Below are 18284 nucleotides of genomic sequence, written 5' to 3' on the forward strand. Positions count from 1 at the left end.
TCCTTTAAATAAACAAGTCAAGACAGCTGAAATACATTTTATAATTTTTTTCTTTGATTATTTAACATTAATCAGTTTCCAGCCTTGAGACAGAGTAAATGTGTGGGCAATACAAAATTTTTTTAAATGGATCTTTGAAACACAGTGCTATAAATATTATTTAGATTTCCAGGCTAGGCCATGAGACTAGCTTAATCCATCATGATGACTTGAATTCTGGATTGTGGTGAAAGAAACCAGTCATAAAGAGATGACATAGAAGAGCCCTCAATTATCCTTCCCTGGCTCTGGAGGCAACATTAGGTCCTTTCTGCTTCTCTGTACCCCTTATCCTCAAAGCTGCTTCCTTGCTGCTGTAGCTGTTTTTCCTTTCTCACCCCAGTCCCAAGAATTCAGTGTCACTCACTCACCAAGTGTGGAAGGGAGTAGACACAAGAAGAAGGTGGTTAGATCCAGCCATTACATTAATTAGCCAGTATCTGGGAGTGGTTAATACTCTGTTTTCACTATTTATTTGTTTGTTTGTTTGGTACCGGGATCAACTTGGGACCTTGCAGTTGTGCAGCAGGCGCCGGAACCACTGAGTTAAATCCCCAGCCCTGTTTTCACTTTTTAAAGTGATATGTGTTAAAGCAAATATGTATAATTGTCCCAGAAACTGCACCTAGAATCGGTAGGGTTTCTGGGACAAAAAGTTGAATATGACAAATGAGGCAAGTTTGGGAAGAGGTGGGTTAGGGTTACAGGGTTAGCGATGTAGGGTTAGGGCAGGTTAAGGTTAGGGTTAGGCACCCTCTAAGCAGTCTGGTGGATCAGTGCTATGCCTTGCTGCATGCAGAGTGGCCTTTTCCCGCAGCTGTGTGTATTCCTGGCCTCCCAGCAAGTAGCCGGATTCTCTGAGCTGCACAGTGCCTGCTCGTGGTCTGTTTGCAGGGCACAAAGGCAGTTGTGATCAGTGTTAGAGACCAGCAGAGACGTGTAATTCATATGTTCTGCGAAGAACCCTGTGTTCCTTTCCACATACCCCGCCCCTGTTGTATAAAAGTAATGTGTGACCATTAAAGTCTAAAGATAAAGGGGCCACCTCTAGGGCCACCATCCAAAGAACACCACTGTAAAGGTGTCATATTTTAGGAAAGTAAACTATGGAGAATCACTTATAAGAGAACATTACTGTATCCATTTAAACATATTAATGTGGTCCCCTATTTGGATTACTATTGCCAAACCAATACCAAGTCTTCTCAGTTCCTGAGAGCCTTATGAGCAGTTCACACAGAAACCCTGTCCCAAGGTCTGTGGCGGCCTTGTTCAACCCCTCATTGCTAGGCCCATTCCTAGAAGGATTTGACATACACAGGAAGCAGCTCTGTCCTCCACAGGATGGCTTTGCTTGGTTTTGTGTTTTAAACTAATTCCCACCAAGCCTCTGAGGAGGAGGAAGTGGCACCAGTTTGTTAGGGGGAAAAAGAGCAGCAATTGGTCTTGCTGGGCCTCTGGCAAGCTGGGGCCACCTAGTATCTGAAAAATTAGATTTCTTTTCATCCATTAAATTTATTTCTTGTCTGCTGTAGCCACTGAAGAGATTCTGTTTTGTAAAACTACGTCTCAGTACTCTAATAGAATAAAACAATGGCATAGTTTCATGTTTTCTTAATTTTGAATTTATTCTTTATAATTTATAGCCAGGTTCTTGTTCATTCAGTTCATTTAGTTCACAGATGACAGCATCTGACTGAAGACGTGTATCTTTTTCATTTGTCTGTTCTGAGACAGGGTCTCACTATGCAGTTCAGGCTGGCCTTGAACTCACTATGTGGCCCAGGCTGGCCTTGAACTTGCAGTGATCCTGCTGTCTCAGCCTCCCAATTGCTGGGATCACAGGCCACAGGCATGCACAACCACACCTGGCCCATGTTGTGTTATCTGCTTGTGTTCCTCCTGCAGCCTGAGGCTGCATCTTCCAGGGTTACCCTTGGCCCTGCCCTCACGCTGACTGAAGCCTGCTGGTCCTGGTCCACTCCAGGCCTCCCATAAACACCAGGCCTTGTGGCCCCATCTTCTGTTGAACTTTTGCTTGTCCTGGCGTGTTGCTGACTTCACCATCTCCTGCCTCTCTCTGCTGTCTTTTCTCCCTTCTTTTGAAAATATTGCAATAAGGAATTGATTTAATTTTTTCGGCTGTCTTCTTTTTCTGTCAATGTGACATTTCTTGCAGGCTGCTCTGTCTCTTGCGTCATTTTTGTTAATGTTTTTTATTCTTACCTATAAAAGTTTAGAGCTTTACCGGGCGTGGTGCTGCACACACTTGTAATCCCAGCACTCCCGGAGGCTGAGGCAGGAAGCTCGCAAGCTGAAGTCCTGCCTGGGCAAGTCCTCCGTGAGACTCTGCCTCCAAATAACAAATGAATGGGCTGGGGCAGTAGTTAGTTCAGTGGTAGAGCGCCTCTGGGTTCAATCCCCAGTACCACAGACAAACCTCGCAGCTTTGCCTGCGTGGATTCCTGCTCTCACGGCGCAGGCTTTATTCTCCATTGTTCAGATGTCTGTGGATGTTGACCCTGGATCCCAAGATGGTGCCAGGTTTGAGAGGCACCCACAGGCCGGGGCTGGCCATTGCGGGGCAGGGCTAAGATGCAAGCAGTGCTGCTGATATAACGATAGACCTCGATCATTATGTGATAGAAAACCTCTGCACTGTGATGCTGGTGGAGAAGAGGGGCCTCCCAGCCAGGTTTAAATTTCCGTGTTTGAACAAGCACTCTTTCTGTGCACCTGCCCTGCTGTATATGAGTCCGTAGGATCAGAGGACAGCCAGTTCTAGCAAATGAGTTAATCGCTATTTACTGAGCGCTTGGTCGAGGAAGAAACTGCGCCCAACCAGCTGGGGGCGTGCAGGACCTGGGTGCTCCCGGTCAGAGAGTTGCGTGAGCACTCACCGTAGCAGCCCTGCTGTGCGCATGCGCAGACCCTGGGCAGAGGCGGAGCGGCCGGCCGTGCATGCGCTGTGAGCTGAGGCGCAGGTCGGAAGTGTGCAGTACTTTGGGATGAACTTAATTTTCTACGACACACTGTGAGTGGCTTCTGGTTCTAATTAGGGTGATAACTGGCTTTTCCGAAGAATAGTCAACAATTACTGAATGGACCGCAGCGTGATGGGCTACACATAACTCATGGGCCTGCTCGGTCTGTAGGACTCCAGGGACCAACAGTGAGGCAGTCCCTAGGGCAGCATTAGCGACAAGGCGGGACTCAGGTGGCAGTGTGGGAGTGCGCGTCAGCCCATGCGCTTTCTTTTTCAGCACGTGCTCCTGGCTCTCAAGTTCATCCTCGCCTTCGCCATCCCCGATAAACCACGCCACATCCAGATGAAGCTGGCCAGGCTGGAGTTTGAGTCTTTGGAGGCGCTGAAGCAGCAGGTAAGAGAATTGAACGTCCAGTGTTTCTCCGGGAAATAACAGAAACAACTCCGAGGGGTCGCCGTTGACATTTACCTCAACATTGTGCTTATTACCAGTCTAAATAAATATGGAAGATCCACCTAGGATGCCAAAACCTAACCCAAAACAGGTTGAAAGAACTAAAACTAAGCAGACAAAAATATTCAAGCAAGGGTAATAAAGAATAGAGCGAGGCTTCAGTAAAAGAACAAGACAGATTTCTAAGGATCACTGAGGCAGCTGCCTCCAATTTCTGATTCCGCCCTGCAGAAACATCGGGGAGGAGACTGCGTAATAGAATCCTTAATGATATCTTGCAGAGCACCAGGAGGAATGAAAACAAGTGGGCAGAAGCAGAAATTGCCATGAAAGGAGAAACTGTTTCTCAATGAGTTCCACATTACGCCAGCTGAGAGAGAGAGAGAGAGAGAGAGAGAGAGAGACAGAGACAGAGAGAGAGAGAGAGAGACAGACAGAGAGACAGAGAGACAGAGCTACCAAGAAACAGGCACCCTGGAGCTCCCTGTTTGGTGATTTTCCCCCGCCCTGGAGAGCACAAGTAGGGAGAGGGAGAGTCCTAGATGCCCAGAGTGGTTTGTCTCCAGGGAGACCTAGGAATTCAAGTAAGGAGAAAAGTAGGAAAGCAGTGTTTCCAAGGTCTAGAACCCCCTGGACTGCAGTCTCCTCAGCCTCCAAACCACTTTGCCCAAGAATCGTTCTCCTTACGCTTGGGGAGCTGGGAGGGGAAAGCAGTAGGAGGACCCCAGGCTGACCTTCTGATAGAGGTGAGCAGCCTGTGCCCCACATTGGGCGGGGTCACCCCGGAAGAGGACTTGTGACAAGAGGACAGGAAAGGGGAGAACCTAGCCCCTAGCCCGAGCTGTGCTCGTGTTTGTCACATAGTTGGCGAGAGGAGGAGCACAGCCACCCGTGTGTCCCACAGGGAGGGTAAGGCCACTTGTAGCACATGAGCCAGCGGGCCTGTGCCCTACACCAGAGCTGCCATCGGGCTCTGCACTGAGCACTCGAAGTGGAAGCGTCCACAGCCCAGACCACCACTGGTGCTCAGTTTTGCTCCCAAGAAGCCCACCAAAGCGGTGGGTGAGAGCAGGGCTAAGAACCCCACGTAACTGGGAGGAGCTGGTGCACCATCACTGGGGTATGAGGGTCACATATCTAACAGTCACAAGGTAAGGTCAGCTATTAAAGACAGTAGGAAAATGTGGCAAGAAGGCATGTTACAAAGTTTAAATAAGTTGCTTCCTTTCATAAGAAATAATGACCGGTTATTATTGAAGAATAAAATCCTATTTACAGAAAAAACCCAATAGAAAACCTTTAGGTGGTAGCTTATTGAATATGAATAATCTGCATGAGAATATTTTTTTAACTCCCCGGGGATCAAAAAATGTAGTCTTGTGAAAACGCAATGCCAATTCAAATAGAAATAAGCACTTGAGAATAGCTAGGAAACGTCTCAAAAAGAAGAAAATAGGATCACTAGCTCTGCTTGATATCAAAATGTATTCTAAATGATATAATAATTATAATAATTTAATACATTTTGAATTAAAGAAGAAATGGACAGATCAGTGGAATAGAGCAAAGTCTCTAAATGGACCCACATAGAAATGGGGTTTAGTTGATGGTAACAGTGACATTTTATGTCAGTGGGGAAAAGATGGTTTGATGACAAACAAGTGTTTTAGAAATCATGACACTTTCTTATATTACTTATGCACTGTTTTCTACCAACTCCAAACTCAAATGGTTGAAGGATCAACTTAAAAATTTAAATCCTTAAAAAAAAACTATTTAAAAAGTCTGGACACATCTTTCAGGGTGAAGTGCCTTCCCAGTTAAGACAAAATCCCCCAAGATCTTAAAGGAAAATATTGACAAAGTAAAATACATGAAAATGTAAAACTTCTACATGATAAAGCAAACTCAAAAGATAAATTGGGCAAATTGCGAAGATATTTGTATGTCTGACAAGGGTTAATATATTTAATTCAAAAAATTTCTACAAACCCTTAAAAAATGAGTTTGCTAATTAAAGGGTAACAAATGAAGAGCTGCTCAGCCCCACTCAGTTAAAGAAATGTAAGCTAGAACCCCCTGTGAAATCCCACTGTTTCCATTGCTTGACATCATCCTGTCACTGGGACACAACACCCGACACCCACAGCTTCAAGGAGAGGTTTATTTGACTCCCAGTTCCTGTGGGTCCAGACCATGGCCACTGGCTCCAAGGCAAAAACATGTGGCATAGGGGCCTGGAGGAGGAGAGCGTCAGGAAGCAGAGAGAGGAGGGGCCGGAGGCAGGGGCTCAGGAACACACCCTTCCAAGTCAGCTGTATCTCATCCAGTCTGTCGGAAAATGTTGCTGATGTCCTTCCGTCATGAAATATGGGGCTGGGTGTTCTTTCATACCCCACTGGCAGCAGTGTGGATTGGTTCAGTCTTTCTAGAATGCAAGTGAATGAAAATATAAATGACTGTTGCACAGATAGACTCGCATCCTTAGTGTACCACACTACAGTCCTCGAAACATCTCCATCCACATGAAAACTCTCGAGACAACTAAATTCCTAAGAGACTGGTTAAATAAGTTACAGCATATCCATATATTAAATTTTTATGACCCTATTTTTTTTTGGTACCAGGGATCAAACTCAGATCCTTGTTTATGACCCTATTTTAAAAAAAAACCTGTGCTGGTGTGTTTGTGTGTGTGGAATGCACACACACGCTGACTGTTTTATTAAGAACAAGGTGCTCTCTCCTCTGAGTGAAATTATAGAATACAGAAGGAGGGAAGCAAGGAGGAATGACGGCTGCCAGCAGGTGCGTCTGTTTTTCTTGGGAGGGCTCAGGCAGCAGCTCTGGACAGAAGGGTTAAGACTTCTGTTTCCATGTGGGATCTTAATTTTCTGACCATGTGCATGTATTGTTCTTTTAAGTCAACTGGACTTCTCTGGGAAGGGGGCTGTGCATTAGCCGTGTGCTTTTCTGCACATAAACCGTGGATGTGTGCGAACAGGGGTGAAGTCTTCTGTAAGCAGAGCGGCTCCCATATCTGTCTTCAGCTGTTTGCAGACACACACGTCCTCTGCACGCTCTCCCTGCTCCTTTTTTCCATAAACATTTGCACTTTTTTTAGAACAAATAAAGTAAACATCCAGGGAAGTCTTCAGAGTAACTTTGACACCTAGTGCATTTTATACGTCAACTGTGAGGCCACAGGTACAGCGTAGGGACGGGGCAGGGACAGGAGCCGGGGATCTGTGCCCTCCCCAGGAAGATGAGGACACCGAGGCTGGAGCAGGGCTGGGGGCTGGGACAGGCGGAGTGACTCGGGAAGGGCGGAGAGAGGGTGCAGGGGACAGGACAGAGCACAGCGTGCAGGAGCTGGGCCCTCAGACTTTGGAGCTCCTGGGCCTGGAAGGCGCTCGGGCCTGCAGGCGCAGATGCCCCATGCTCGGGGCTCCCGGAGTCCTCTGCTTCCACCGGGCTGTCCACAGCCACCTCCCCTTGCACAGGGGCCCTGCTCCCCCCGCAGAAGAAAGGCACAGCCCTCCCCACAGTGGCCCACCCGGCCTCCAGGTGAGAGAGCCCTTCCGGGAGCCGGGCTGCCTGCTTCCCATAAAGGTGCCACTGCCTTCTGCCTACAAAGCCAGCTCCCTTCCTCCACAGATGTGTTCAGAGGCAGATCCAAAGTGTGTTCAGTGCTTCTCAAACTGTGCGTCGTAGTTTGACAGTTTTTCTCATCTGTGCACCATAAGACTCGTAGTGATCAATCGCTCCAGAAGAAAATTTTAATTAGAGACACGTCACAGAAAATTTTAAAAGTTTTAAATTTTCAATTTGTGTTATTACTGAAAAATGTGAGGAAGTGCTCTGTAAAGCTTTTCAAGCAAAAAATATATTTTTTTAATAAAATTCTTTGGGAGAAATGGAAAAATATGTATGATATAATTTCAAGGAAAAATATTTACTATTAAGAGCATAGTCACGCATTTTTAGATGGGTAGTATTGGATATTACATCATTATAGTATTTAAAATCTCTTGAACATCTTTAAAAGAATGACATCATAGTTTATTTTTGTGTCGATTTTTACCATATGTGAGAAAATGCATTTTGAAACTGATGATGGAAATTTTAGATGTCAATTTAAAATTGTGTGGGAGGCCATAGGCATTTAAGACATTTCTAGGGAGGATGTAAGAGAAAAAGAGGATCTGTATAGTGCTGTCTGGGAGAGTTTTGCTAAGTCAGGTTGCTCTAGTGATTGCCTTTCTGGGACGTCTGTAGGCTGAGGCTGGCGGCTTCCTGGCTGGTGTGTGCTCCTCTGTCTCTGTGTCAAGTGGGATCTTGCCTCCTGTTAGAAAGCTTCCCCGACCCAGGATGTCAGGTGCCCATCATCTGTCTAAAAAGCGAAGAGTTTGTGTTGAGGCTCACTTTCATCAGCATCCCTTGAGTTGTGAAATAGTGGAGCAGAGAGCCAGGAGGCGGGGCTGCTCCATGTCACTGTTGTCAGCGGTGTGCTGACTGTGGCTGTGACCGAACATCCTCTCAGATCCCTTGCGTCCTTCGCTAAGCCCTGGTTCAGGACTGTTTCCTCAAATTGTCTCAGTGACAAAGCAGACGCTGACAAAGTCCCACCGCCTGTTACTGAAGGAGAAGAGGGAATTTAGACATTCATGGCCCTCACCCTCAAGAGCCCATAACGGGTGTAGACACTGCTGGGCGTCCTGGGGGCAGAGCCATCTGAGGGGCAGCGACACAGGAGAGGCACCAGATGCCTCGGACGGGACGTGCCTGCCGACCTGAAGGGACTGGGTTTCTTCGTGGGGCTGGGATATCACCCAGGGCCTCACTGCACTGTCTGCTCAGGGGCAAGGTAGCCCCAACTCTGGGCTCCTCCCAGGTTCCCACAGCAGAGCTTCCTTGGGGTCCTGGATGGTTTCTGGGCCTGGGACTAAATGGAGACGCTGGAAACATGTCCGCAAATAAACCTCCCTCACAGCTGGCCCGGCCTGGACTCCCCACTGGGTGATGAGAAATGGACAGCAGCCGGCCAGCCGGAATTGTCATTCCTTATGAAGAGCTGTCGCATTCAGTGTGTATCTGAATCGCTACTCTTCGTGGCTCCCATTTTAGGGGAAAATACAATCAGGAAGTTCACATCCTCTGACAGATCTGAAATGAGCTTGTGCTCTTTGAATAAAAACTCCTCATGCATGTGCTGGGGCTGTACACACTGAAGACTGTGGTTCCCCAAATCTAAGGTGGGGCTCAGGGACCTGGATTTAAAACCCTTCTTGTTTCTGCAGAGCCCCCTTCCCAGTCCACACCCCCCAGCAGAGATAGGTCCTGTTATGGTTTAGATCTCAAATGTCCCCCAAGTCTCGGGGTGTGCTGTGTGCCACGGGGCACTGTGCTCACTAGTGGTGAGCTCAGGCCTGAAGGTGTGCTGTCCGGGTGGGCCTGGCTGGAGCTAGTCCCTGGGGTGTGACCTGGAAGGGTCCCTGTCCTGGCTCCTCCCCTCTCTCTGCTTCCTGGCTGCTGTGGGTGAGCAGCTGTCCTCGGTCACACTCCCGCCATGCTGCTGCTGCTGCCCTGGAGCCAGCCTCCCACGACTGAAACCGTGAGCCACAAACCCCTCTCCGTGAAGCTGTGGGTCTTGGGTGTTTTGCCCCAGTCATAGGACAGACTGATGCTTGTCCCAGATGTGGTCAGGTGACAAACACAGAAGTGCTGCACGGGGTTCAAAACACGTCAGCCCTTTGTCTTACAAATTCATGGCTGGGTTCCATGCCCCACCCATGGAAAGACCCAGAGCTGGACCTTTCTGCACCTGTGGGGCTGAAGCGGGAGCCCTGGAGCCCGGAAGAGGAGCAATGGGCCCAGAGCGAACATGGAAGGAGACCGCTTTCCTAGGTATCAAGTAGGAAACCGCGTGCTGTTTCTAAATGTGTAGACAAATTAGATATCCTTAAAGGTGAGAGGCAGACGGGAAAATAAAATAGTTCTCTTTGCAAAGGGCATTTTCAGATGGTGAGGCTTCCGTTGTGTGAGACCTTTAGGAAGAACTGGAGACTGTAAATACCACCCTCGAAGTGCCCTTTCTTTTCAGAGTGATTTATTCAATCCTCAGTCATTTTGAGGTCTAGGTAAAAATAGAAAGCAGTCTTATCCTGGAGCCATTTGGTAACTCGGGACCCACAGTGGAAGGACAACATCACCTGTGACCCAGGCCTGGGCAGCCCACCCTCCCAGCCCAAGCACATGGGGCCAGGAGCAGCAGCTGCCCGGAGCCTCTGGCAGAGCCGCAGCTTCAAAATCAGCCAGAGAGCAGCATAAGGATGAAGGAGTCACTGCAGTGCTGGTTACAGGGGCATCGGGCCAGGCGTGGGACCTGGCCCAGATGGACCCACGAGGCCAGCCCTCGCCTGATGCTGCACTGGGCTGAGAACCAGGTCGGTGGCAGGGACAGGCTGGACATGCTTAGCAATGAAATGCACGGAAATCCATTTGCCCCAGCACGGGAGATACATATGTATGTCTAGTCTTGTGTTTCAGTGATTTTCCCAACATTTTGCAAGAGCTTCCGAACTTTTCTTTCCCTGCCTCTGCGCTCGCAAGTTGTGGTGAATACATAGTGATTTCTAAGGAGAAGCCTAAGATATCGCAGCGTGCAGCAAGGGTGCCCGACTACAATCACGAGGCTCTGTCAGTGTGGAGCTCAGGATGAACTGTCCGGGGTGGACGGGGATGCAGTGCTGTCTGCTCTGTCTTCCTGGAAACCTAAAACTGTTTGAAACACTAAAGTCTCTCAGTTAAAAAGAAAAATGAATGAAATTTTGAGCCCTAATAAAGTCCTGCCTCTAGGAAAGGCAGGGCCGGAGGCAGAGGCCCTGGGAAGGGACTGGTCCGTTTCCAGGGCCCAGAGTCCAGTTCAGACCTCAGGTGAAGGTGAGCGAGTGTGCAGTCTCGGGTGTGCAGGGTCTCAGGGTCCGGTGGCCGTCAGTCCAGCCTGACCCCCACAGGCAGGCCGTGATGTGATCCTGCGTCTTCTCCCGCCACTTGAATGGGCCCAGGAAAGTGGCGCCTGCAGCTAGGATCAGGGAGAGGCTGGAGGAGGCCGTGTGGGACATGCAGTGCCGTGGGCGCTGGTGCCCCAGGGGCCCAGGGAGGAGGGGGCGCCTCACGCATGGGAGCCTGCTCACCGCGGGAACCAGCAAGGCTCTGTGCGGGCTGATGCCGCACTGGGATGAGGAATCAGGGTGGCACCTTCACAGCAGCCCCAGCTCCCTCGGGACCTGGCACAGCGGGGCCGCAGCAGCACAGGGAGGCACAGGTCTGGCCCTCGGGGTGGGCACGAGCCGGCACGACTCCAAACCTCTGCCCACGCCGCGCCGGGGACTCCGAAGAGCAGGTCTGGGCTTTGGGGGGATGGTCGGCCTTCGCAGGGGACTCTGTGCAAGATTTCTCCCCAGAGGCAGACGTGACCTTCTCTAAGGTGATCCGTGCTCCCAGCACCTCTTCCTGCCACTCTCTGGCCGGGTGGGCTCCCGAACTTCATGAGACACTCCCTCCTGCAGTGCCCCGGGATTAGGCTTCCCTGCTGGGCCCTGCTGCCTGCTCCCAGGAGCTGAGGTCCCTGTGCCCAGGTGGCGCCTCACTCAGCACCAGGTCGGGCCCTGCCGATGCTGGGCTAACTCTGCTTCCCAGACAGAGTTTGTTGACTCATACATAGTGCAGAAGCCAGTGTATTAAATAAATGACAAATGATGTCCTTGGATAGAAAAGGAAGAGTCTTAAAATAGCTACGCTGGCAAAAACGGAAACAAGTCACGCGCTTTGCTGGGATCAGAGGAAGAGAATGAATTCAGGGACTGGTGAGCCCTGTGTCTCACCGGGACAAAGCCCAGGCCCAGTTGCACTGGTGGGCAGCAGGCACCGGGCACACTGGATGGGGCATGACATAAAACTGGCATTTTCCTAGTCACCCCTGTGTCAGTACCCCACACCAGGCCGAAGGGGTCAAAGCACAGGCCCGGTCTGCAGGAGGCCTGGGTTGCTGTGCTGTAGGAGTGCCCTGAGGCTTGGGCCCATACTGTATTAAATTCACCTGTACTGTATGCGTAAAGAAGAAACGTGCCTCAGAACAAGGGATTCTGGAGACTTCAGGTGCTTCAAACTGTACATCTAGCCGGGCTTGGTGCACACCTGTCATCCCAGCGCTTGGGAGGCTGAGGCAGGAGGATCATTGCAAGTTCAAGGGCAGCCTGGCCACATAGTTCAGGACCAACCTGGACTGCACAGTGAGGAGCATATACGGTAAGAAGGTACATACGTACATATGTTAAGATAGCTGAGGTTCTAAGAATTGCAATCTCAGGCTGTGTATTAGATCAGCAGTTACAGGGCCTTCAGGGCTGACATGTGCAGGAGTAGCTCTTCCTTGCCAGTGGCATGCCTGGGCTGGATGGTTACCTATCCCAGATGTCCTGAGGTAGTAAAGGACTGCCTGGTAGGGCAGATGTTGCAGAGGCTAGCTGGACCTTGAGCTCACTGCAGAGCACTTGCCTGGCGTGCACGAGGCCCTGGGTGCCCTATGTATGCAGTCTGTGTAGAGATGTGAGGGCCCAGAGCACCATCCTAACGGGTTTTGTAGCTCCTTTCTCCTTGGGAGAAAATAGTCAGCTGATGAAATCGAGTAGCTGGTCACCCGTGGATGTGAAGATGACAGCAAGGCGCCAGGCTCGGGCGGCAGGGCCCCTCTAGCTGATGGCAGCCCGGGCACAGCTGTGTGCACAGCGAGGTGCATGTTCAACACCCCCATAGGAGCCCTTTGAAATGGTGAAGGGCACAAAGTCTATGTTGTGTATATTTTGCCACAATAAAATAAATGATTTTATATTAAAAAGATTCACTCTTTGCTTTATTGAGGTCAAAGATAATTTGTCGGTGACCACCAGACTAGATGCGTCCTGGAGCAGAATGATTCTGATCATACACAAGTTAGATTTGCCGAAGGAGTGAATCATGAATCAAATGAACATGGTCAGTGGCAGAGCCCCTACCTTTGTACCCTTTTATACACTAAGCATTAATCCTTTGCCTTTGAAATTACCATTTGCCTGTAATATTTGCAAATTATATTTAGGAAACAGTTATGAATACAGCATGTGTAGGAAGCCACGCTTTTTAAAGTTTTGTTTTTAATTATTATTGAACCCTAAAATAGGAAATCTCTTTTCTAATATAGTAAATAGTATTTTTCTGTTGGTTTCCAATGCTACAGGATCTCAGGGATGTGACTGGATCAGGCTAAACGTACAGCGTCTGACAGGCTAAGTAATATGGATTCTAAAGAAATACCTAAGAACAGCACACTTGGTTAACTGCCTCTTTCTGCTAAGAACAGAATGCAAAAAACAAGAAATATTTGGGTTTAAGAAATCTTTGGTACCACTGAATGGCAAATAATCATTCCACACTAATAATGCTTCTGAGGACATAAAGCATATGTCATAGCCCATACAGAAGTCCAAGTGAAAGTGCAGGTATTAAAATTCAGTACCAGATATTGAGTACTGTGGGCCCTCTGTACCCATGGCTTCTGCATCTGCAGATTCAACCAATGGCAGATGGAAAATATTTGGGGGGAAACTGTGTCTGCAGAAGCACGTGTTCCGGGTCACGGTGTCCCGAGCAGTGCTGGATGCCGACTATTTGCATCGTGCTGGCCTTGACATCCTCAGTCACCCAGAGGTGATCGAAGCACACGGGCGCGTGTACCGCTGCTTTACCCTGTGCCAGGGACTGGGGCACTGTCTTGGTCTTCCTGGGGGGCTCCTGGAGGCCCCCTCTGTGGAACTGAAGGGTGATTTTCATTCTGTGCTCAGATGGATTTCCTGGATGTTTACACATCCTCGGTGATGCCATTTACAGTCGAGTTACAGTGACATGGACCAGGCCTCATAAGAAAGCAGGAGAGAGGAAAAGTCAACTTCCAGGCCCGTCACAGTGCCATCCGCCTATGAAATTCAGTTCACAACATGTCATCTTCTCTCCTCTTTCCCTTCAAAAACCTGTGTAGTTTCCTATTCTCAAAATATGGCTCCGACTAAGTTTCTTGGGCTGTTGGATTGGTTTTCTTGTTGCCATCCTCAGGGGCAATCTACAGGCGGTTGTTATCTTCCAAGTAGCCCCATTATTGAAGCTGTGACTGCAGTGCTTCACCTTTACCCCAAACCAGATGGAAAAAAATTTCTTATTCATTATTTGGAAAATAAATGGATCTCAAGATTCTCTCCAATTCTCTTCATTCAAGATGCTTGAAATACTGTTCGTATGGGGAGATTTTTGGAATCCTCTGTTTAAATTGTGCTGGAAATACTGGCAGGTGTATTTTTAAGTGGCAAGTCTGCTTTCAGTCACAGGCATGAGGGAAGATCAGCGGGCAGATGTCGGGAAACACAGCTCCAAGCTCCTCTCTCTGCCTCATGAGCGATGGATATTGTTTTGATGAAAGAATAAATTCAGGTTGCTTTTATTTTTCTTCTTGGCCTAATGGGCCTGCTTTTCTTTTAATGTATGCTGTGGAAAACCATTTCTAAAGCATCAGTGCAAGCCACTTAAACTTGCCCCAGGATGGCTGTCCACAACCCATTTCTGTGAGAACTGTGAGTGATTCAACAATTACAGTCAGAGACACTGGCCAAGGAGCTGACGTTTTCATTCACAGTTTGTACTGAAGCCCTGGCCTTAAATGAAGCCTCTCGGCTCACTGCAGGCAGATTTCGAGTACACCTGGAGCAGGCCGGGGCCTCACAAGTGTGGAGGAGTCAGATGCCCGAGCTGGTGCCCATCCTTCACCGCCTTGGGTATCCGGGGCCTGGGCCTGGGTCCAGGTTGGTGCTCTCGCCCGGGGCTCCCTTGGCCCCTTGTAGAGGGTGACTTCTCCCAGCCACCCCCTTTGAAGGCCACGGATGGCTCAGAGCCTGGGCAGGAGTGCGGTGCAGCCGACCTAATGGGGCCTGGGAGACATGCAGACTACTTTCCTGGTAACAGCAAGCAAGGAGCCAAAAGAGCGTGTCCAGATCCTGCAGTTACGCTGATTGTACACCAGCCCCCTTTAAATGTCACAGTGCCAGATGGCAGGCGAGCAGCCGGGTTTCAGCTGAACTGGAACCAGCGGTGCATACGTCTGTCCCTCCTCTCCTGGGGCTCCTTCTGTGGATGAGGGCAGAGAAAAGCCAAGAGCGGGTCGGAGAGAAGCCGGAGAGAGGGGCACACAAGAGCCCGGGTGACAGGGTGTACTGCCGTGTCCGGACTGTGCACTGCCAGCACGGGCGCTGCTGTCGCTCTGCCAGGTCATGACGTGGAGAGCCCACTCCTCGCCGTTCAGACAGGCAGGGCATAGACAGTGGTCCGCCGTTTGTATGGCTTCTTTCATGGCTCAAAGGAGAAAGCGCTAACTGTGCCTGAGAAGTGACGCAGAAAGGCCCAGCCGGAGAGACTGCAGTCCCCCTGCAGAGCTCAAGTCCACGCTTGCCGGAACAGTGCCAGCTCTGTTGGTCTGGAGAGTGAGGGAGACAGTGCTCAGCAGCCCAGGCCAGGGCCTGGCACATGGCCCAGAGCCCAGCTACCCCCTCGCAGCCCCGGCCTGCACGTGGGAAACGGCATTGGCAGGTGTCTCTGCCCTGCCTGACTTCTCTTAACAGAGCTCCGGCGTCTGCTGCCCTCACTGGCCTGCTCCCTGGACACCTGACGCCTTCCTGCCTGCGCCTGCGCCTGCGCCTGCTCCTGCTCGGGCGGCTGCGCGGTGACGAGGCAGTGGCACTGCAGGAGGGCAGAGCGGGCTGACTTCCTTCCTGTCCAGCCTCATGACTTGGTCTTTTCCAGGCCAGGTGTGAGGGTCTTATTTCAGCCATGGGATGCCAGCTTCTGACAGTCAAGATATTCTAACGAAAAATGAAATTAAACAAGCTTTTCCTGTGGCCCTTTATCTCTGTCCTATCCACAGATACAGGGAGCTCCAGTCAAACAGCTCAGCTACAGAGAGCGAGAAAAAGCCCGAGTTCTTGTGACTTAATTACATCTCCACACAGTGGCAGTCTTGGGAAGAAGTGGTTGGGGCACACAGCTAATGCCACAAACTGATTTTTCTGCAAAACAGTAACTCCTGAGCCCTAAAATAGACTGCAGTGTCTCATGGTCCTCTGTCAGACCCAGCACCATCAGCGTGTTTGAGGTCAAAGGGTAAAGGGAAGATGTCACCGAAGGGCTCCCCGCCACTTCAAGGGGCTTCGGTTCATGTCCATCCCTGTGTCAGGGAGCAGAGAAGAAGGGGAATCCAGGGTGTTGGCTCAGAACAGCTCCGCCCTCCATCTCCCCAGGGCCCAGAGGGCTGCCTCTCCCTTCGGCTGCTGTCACCCAGTACTGTGACTCTCAGAACCACTTGCCCTCAGCTGCAGGATCGGCTTTTGAATGGTCGAAGTAAAAGCTGACTCACCGTCCATGCAGGGAGGTCCCTGCCATCGGTGGTGCTCACGGTTCCAGAGTGCCATGCGCTTCCTTTCCGTTCTTGGTGGAGCGTCCAGTGTCCAGTGAGGCCTGGATTAGTGCGCTCGTCACCTTGTACTTTGCACATCAGCTTTCCATAACCAACTCCCCTCGCATCACGGCCCTTATGTACACTGGAAAATCAGGACCTGCCTGCCTACGGCTGTAGCCACCATTCACACATGGCGTGACAGCACCAGCCACCTGTGGTCATACGACTTTCTTCTCAGGGACAGCAAGGCAGGCACGAGCTGCTCCCTGCCTTGGTGCCCGAACCAAGGTCACAGGTTGCAGGGTCACCCCAGGAAAGCTATGCCTCGGACCACCTGGAACCATATTCTCCACTTGGAAACTTTCATCAAAAACATCTTATTCACAAACAGCACTGCTGGGCTCAATATATTTTCTTATGCGATTCAATGCTGAAACTGGCAAGGGTGTCCTGTTCTGGTTAATGCCTGAGGCTAGGTAAGTTGGAATGGACTTGGTAGTGTTACCTTCTTGCTAGGTATATAGATTGCACCTGGTCAGAAAAGAACATCAGAACAGTGTGCTGTGCAGCTGGCCTGGAAGGCTTTTTTTTTAGCAAATGTAAATGCACAGGACTCACTAGAGTGCATTCCATAAAAGGTTCCCTCACACAGAGTTCACCAAATCCAAATAGTATTGCCCTGCAGGATCAGAGACGGGGTCAGCAGGAGATTTTCATCTTCTACAGCAAAATTTTTTAACGATAGTAGTGGGACATCGTTAGGATCAGGTAAAGGAAAAAAGCTTTGAGTAGAAATACAGTGAACAACAGATCTCAGGCAGCGTCCTTATTCCCTTTGTTTTACCTTACTGTCATCCTCTGTTAAATCTGGTAGATTCTGGGAAGCAGGAAAAAGTTAACCTCACAGAGTGGCTGCATTTTATTGTCACTTCACAAAGCCGTACGAAACATAGTGTCCCATCTCACACGGATCCCACCTCTCACTCAACATAAAGGAAGGACCCAAGTCACCCTCTGCCTCCTTCAGGTTTTTAAAAATTAACAGGTAAAATCCATCCCAGTTCCTTGAAGTAATTAAGTAACACGAACTGCATTTTGTAGCTAGAGAAACAAGATCCTGAGAGATAGAACCAGTTGGCTACAGAGAGGGGAAGAGAGTGCTTCCCTTCCTCCTACCTGCCACAGACTCCCCGCCTCCCCTCCTAAACCCCATGCCTGGTCTGAGTGGTGCCGGAGTGTGGTGACTTCCGCCTTGGCTGCTGCTGTCCGGAGCTCTGTGAGAGTGACTTCCGGGCTGCCGCTGTGGCCAGCGATCAGTCGGCATCTAGAGTCATCTGCCAGGAGCGCGGGAGCGGTCACTGGCTGGTGGCTCATCCCATGTGGCTCCTTCAGATAGCGTTGTCCCCTGTAACCTTTGTGTGTTAACCTGGACACTGACTGCGGTCACACGTGGGCCGGATGGAAGGAGCTAACTTGGAAGCTGCTTTTGGTGAAATTTCGTGGACTATGAACCAGCAGCTGTGCCTCGGACTGCACCTTCAGGGCCTCAGAGGAGTCTTGGAACTTGAAATCTCAGATGCATTTTCAAAGCCAGAGTCTGCACTGCTGGTTAGTTTGCATCCCTATGTTCATTTGGTACTTGAAAAAGCACAGAAACTGTGCTAGACCACAGTACTACCACTGCAGCCTTAAGATTAATTCATTGTTGTAATAAATCTGCTTTAAGAAGAACTGAGATTCTTCTTTTACATCATTCGAGAACTCTCTGTGACCAAGAACTGATTATGGGAATGGACCTTATTTTAGGTTTCCTTTAGGGTTCGGAGTTCTAGTGCCTGCGCGTGTGATTTATATGGCATCCAGACTTTGCCAGTGTGTGTGTGTGTGTGTGTGTGTGTGTGTGTGTGTGTGTGTGAAATGTGGGTTTAGCCATACATTTGTTATAGGCTCCACCCTCGATCCTCTTTTGTTTGGTTGGTAGTCTTGCTGTGCAGCCCAGGCTGACCTTGAACTTGCAGTCTTCCCGCCTCAGCCTCCTGGGTGCTGGGGTTGTAACTGTGCGCCCCCGCGCCCAGCGTCTTCGTCCTGTCTCTCCCGGACTCTGCCTCCTCTTTCCGGCCTGCTCCCTCTTGCAGTCAGCCTGCTGTCCCAGATAGATGGTGTCGCAGGTCCGCAGCCCTCGCATCACCCACCTGACTGCCCTGTGCGGCCCACTGGCCCCGTGGAGCTGCACCTGTCCCCAGATGTCCTCTTCCCTCCCTTGTTCCCGT

General features: G+C 50.0%; 1 protein-coding gene across 10 annotated transcripts in view; it reads left to right on the plus strand.

Annotated features, from left to right (window-relative positions):
• The window catches only part of Ano10 (anoctamin 10), a 158678-nt gene that overhangs the window by 122315 nt on the left and 18079 nt on the right, over positions 1-18284 (plus strand). For 5 of the 10 annotated variants that reach the window (XM_087186892.1, XM_087186895.1, XM_087186896.1 and 2 more), the window contains 2 exons: positions 3303-3419; positions 12402-17745. In XM_087186892.1, the coding sequence (XP_087043018.1) occupies positions 3303-3419; positions 12402-12494 (210 nt within the window). In that variant the 3' untranslated portion in view covers positions 12495-17745. Of the gene's footprint in view, positions 1-3302; positions 3420-12401; positions 17746-18284 lie in introns of those variants that run through there. The other 5 variants (XM_004835076.4, XM_004835075.4, XM_021257730.2 and 2 more) reach the window with 2 other exon arrangements.

This window comes from Heterocephalus glaber, unplaced genomic scaffold (assembly GCF_053883595.1).
Source record: "Heterocephalus glaber isolate CG9 unplaced genomic scaffold, H.glaber_assembly_v1.0 deba00001504, whole genome shotgun sequence".
NCBI classification, from domain to species: domain Eukaryota; kingdom Metazoa; phylum Chordata; class Mammalia; order Rodentia; family Bathyergidae; genus Heterocephalus; species Heterocephalus glaber.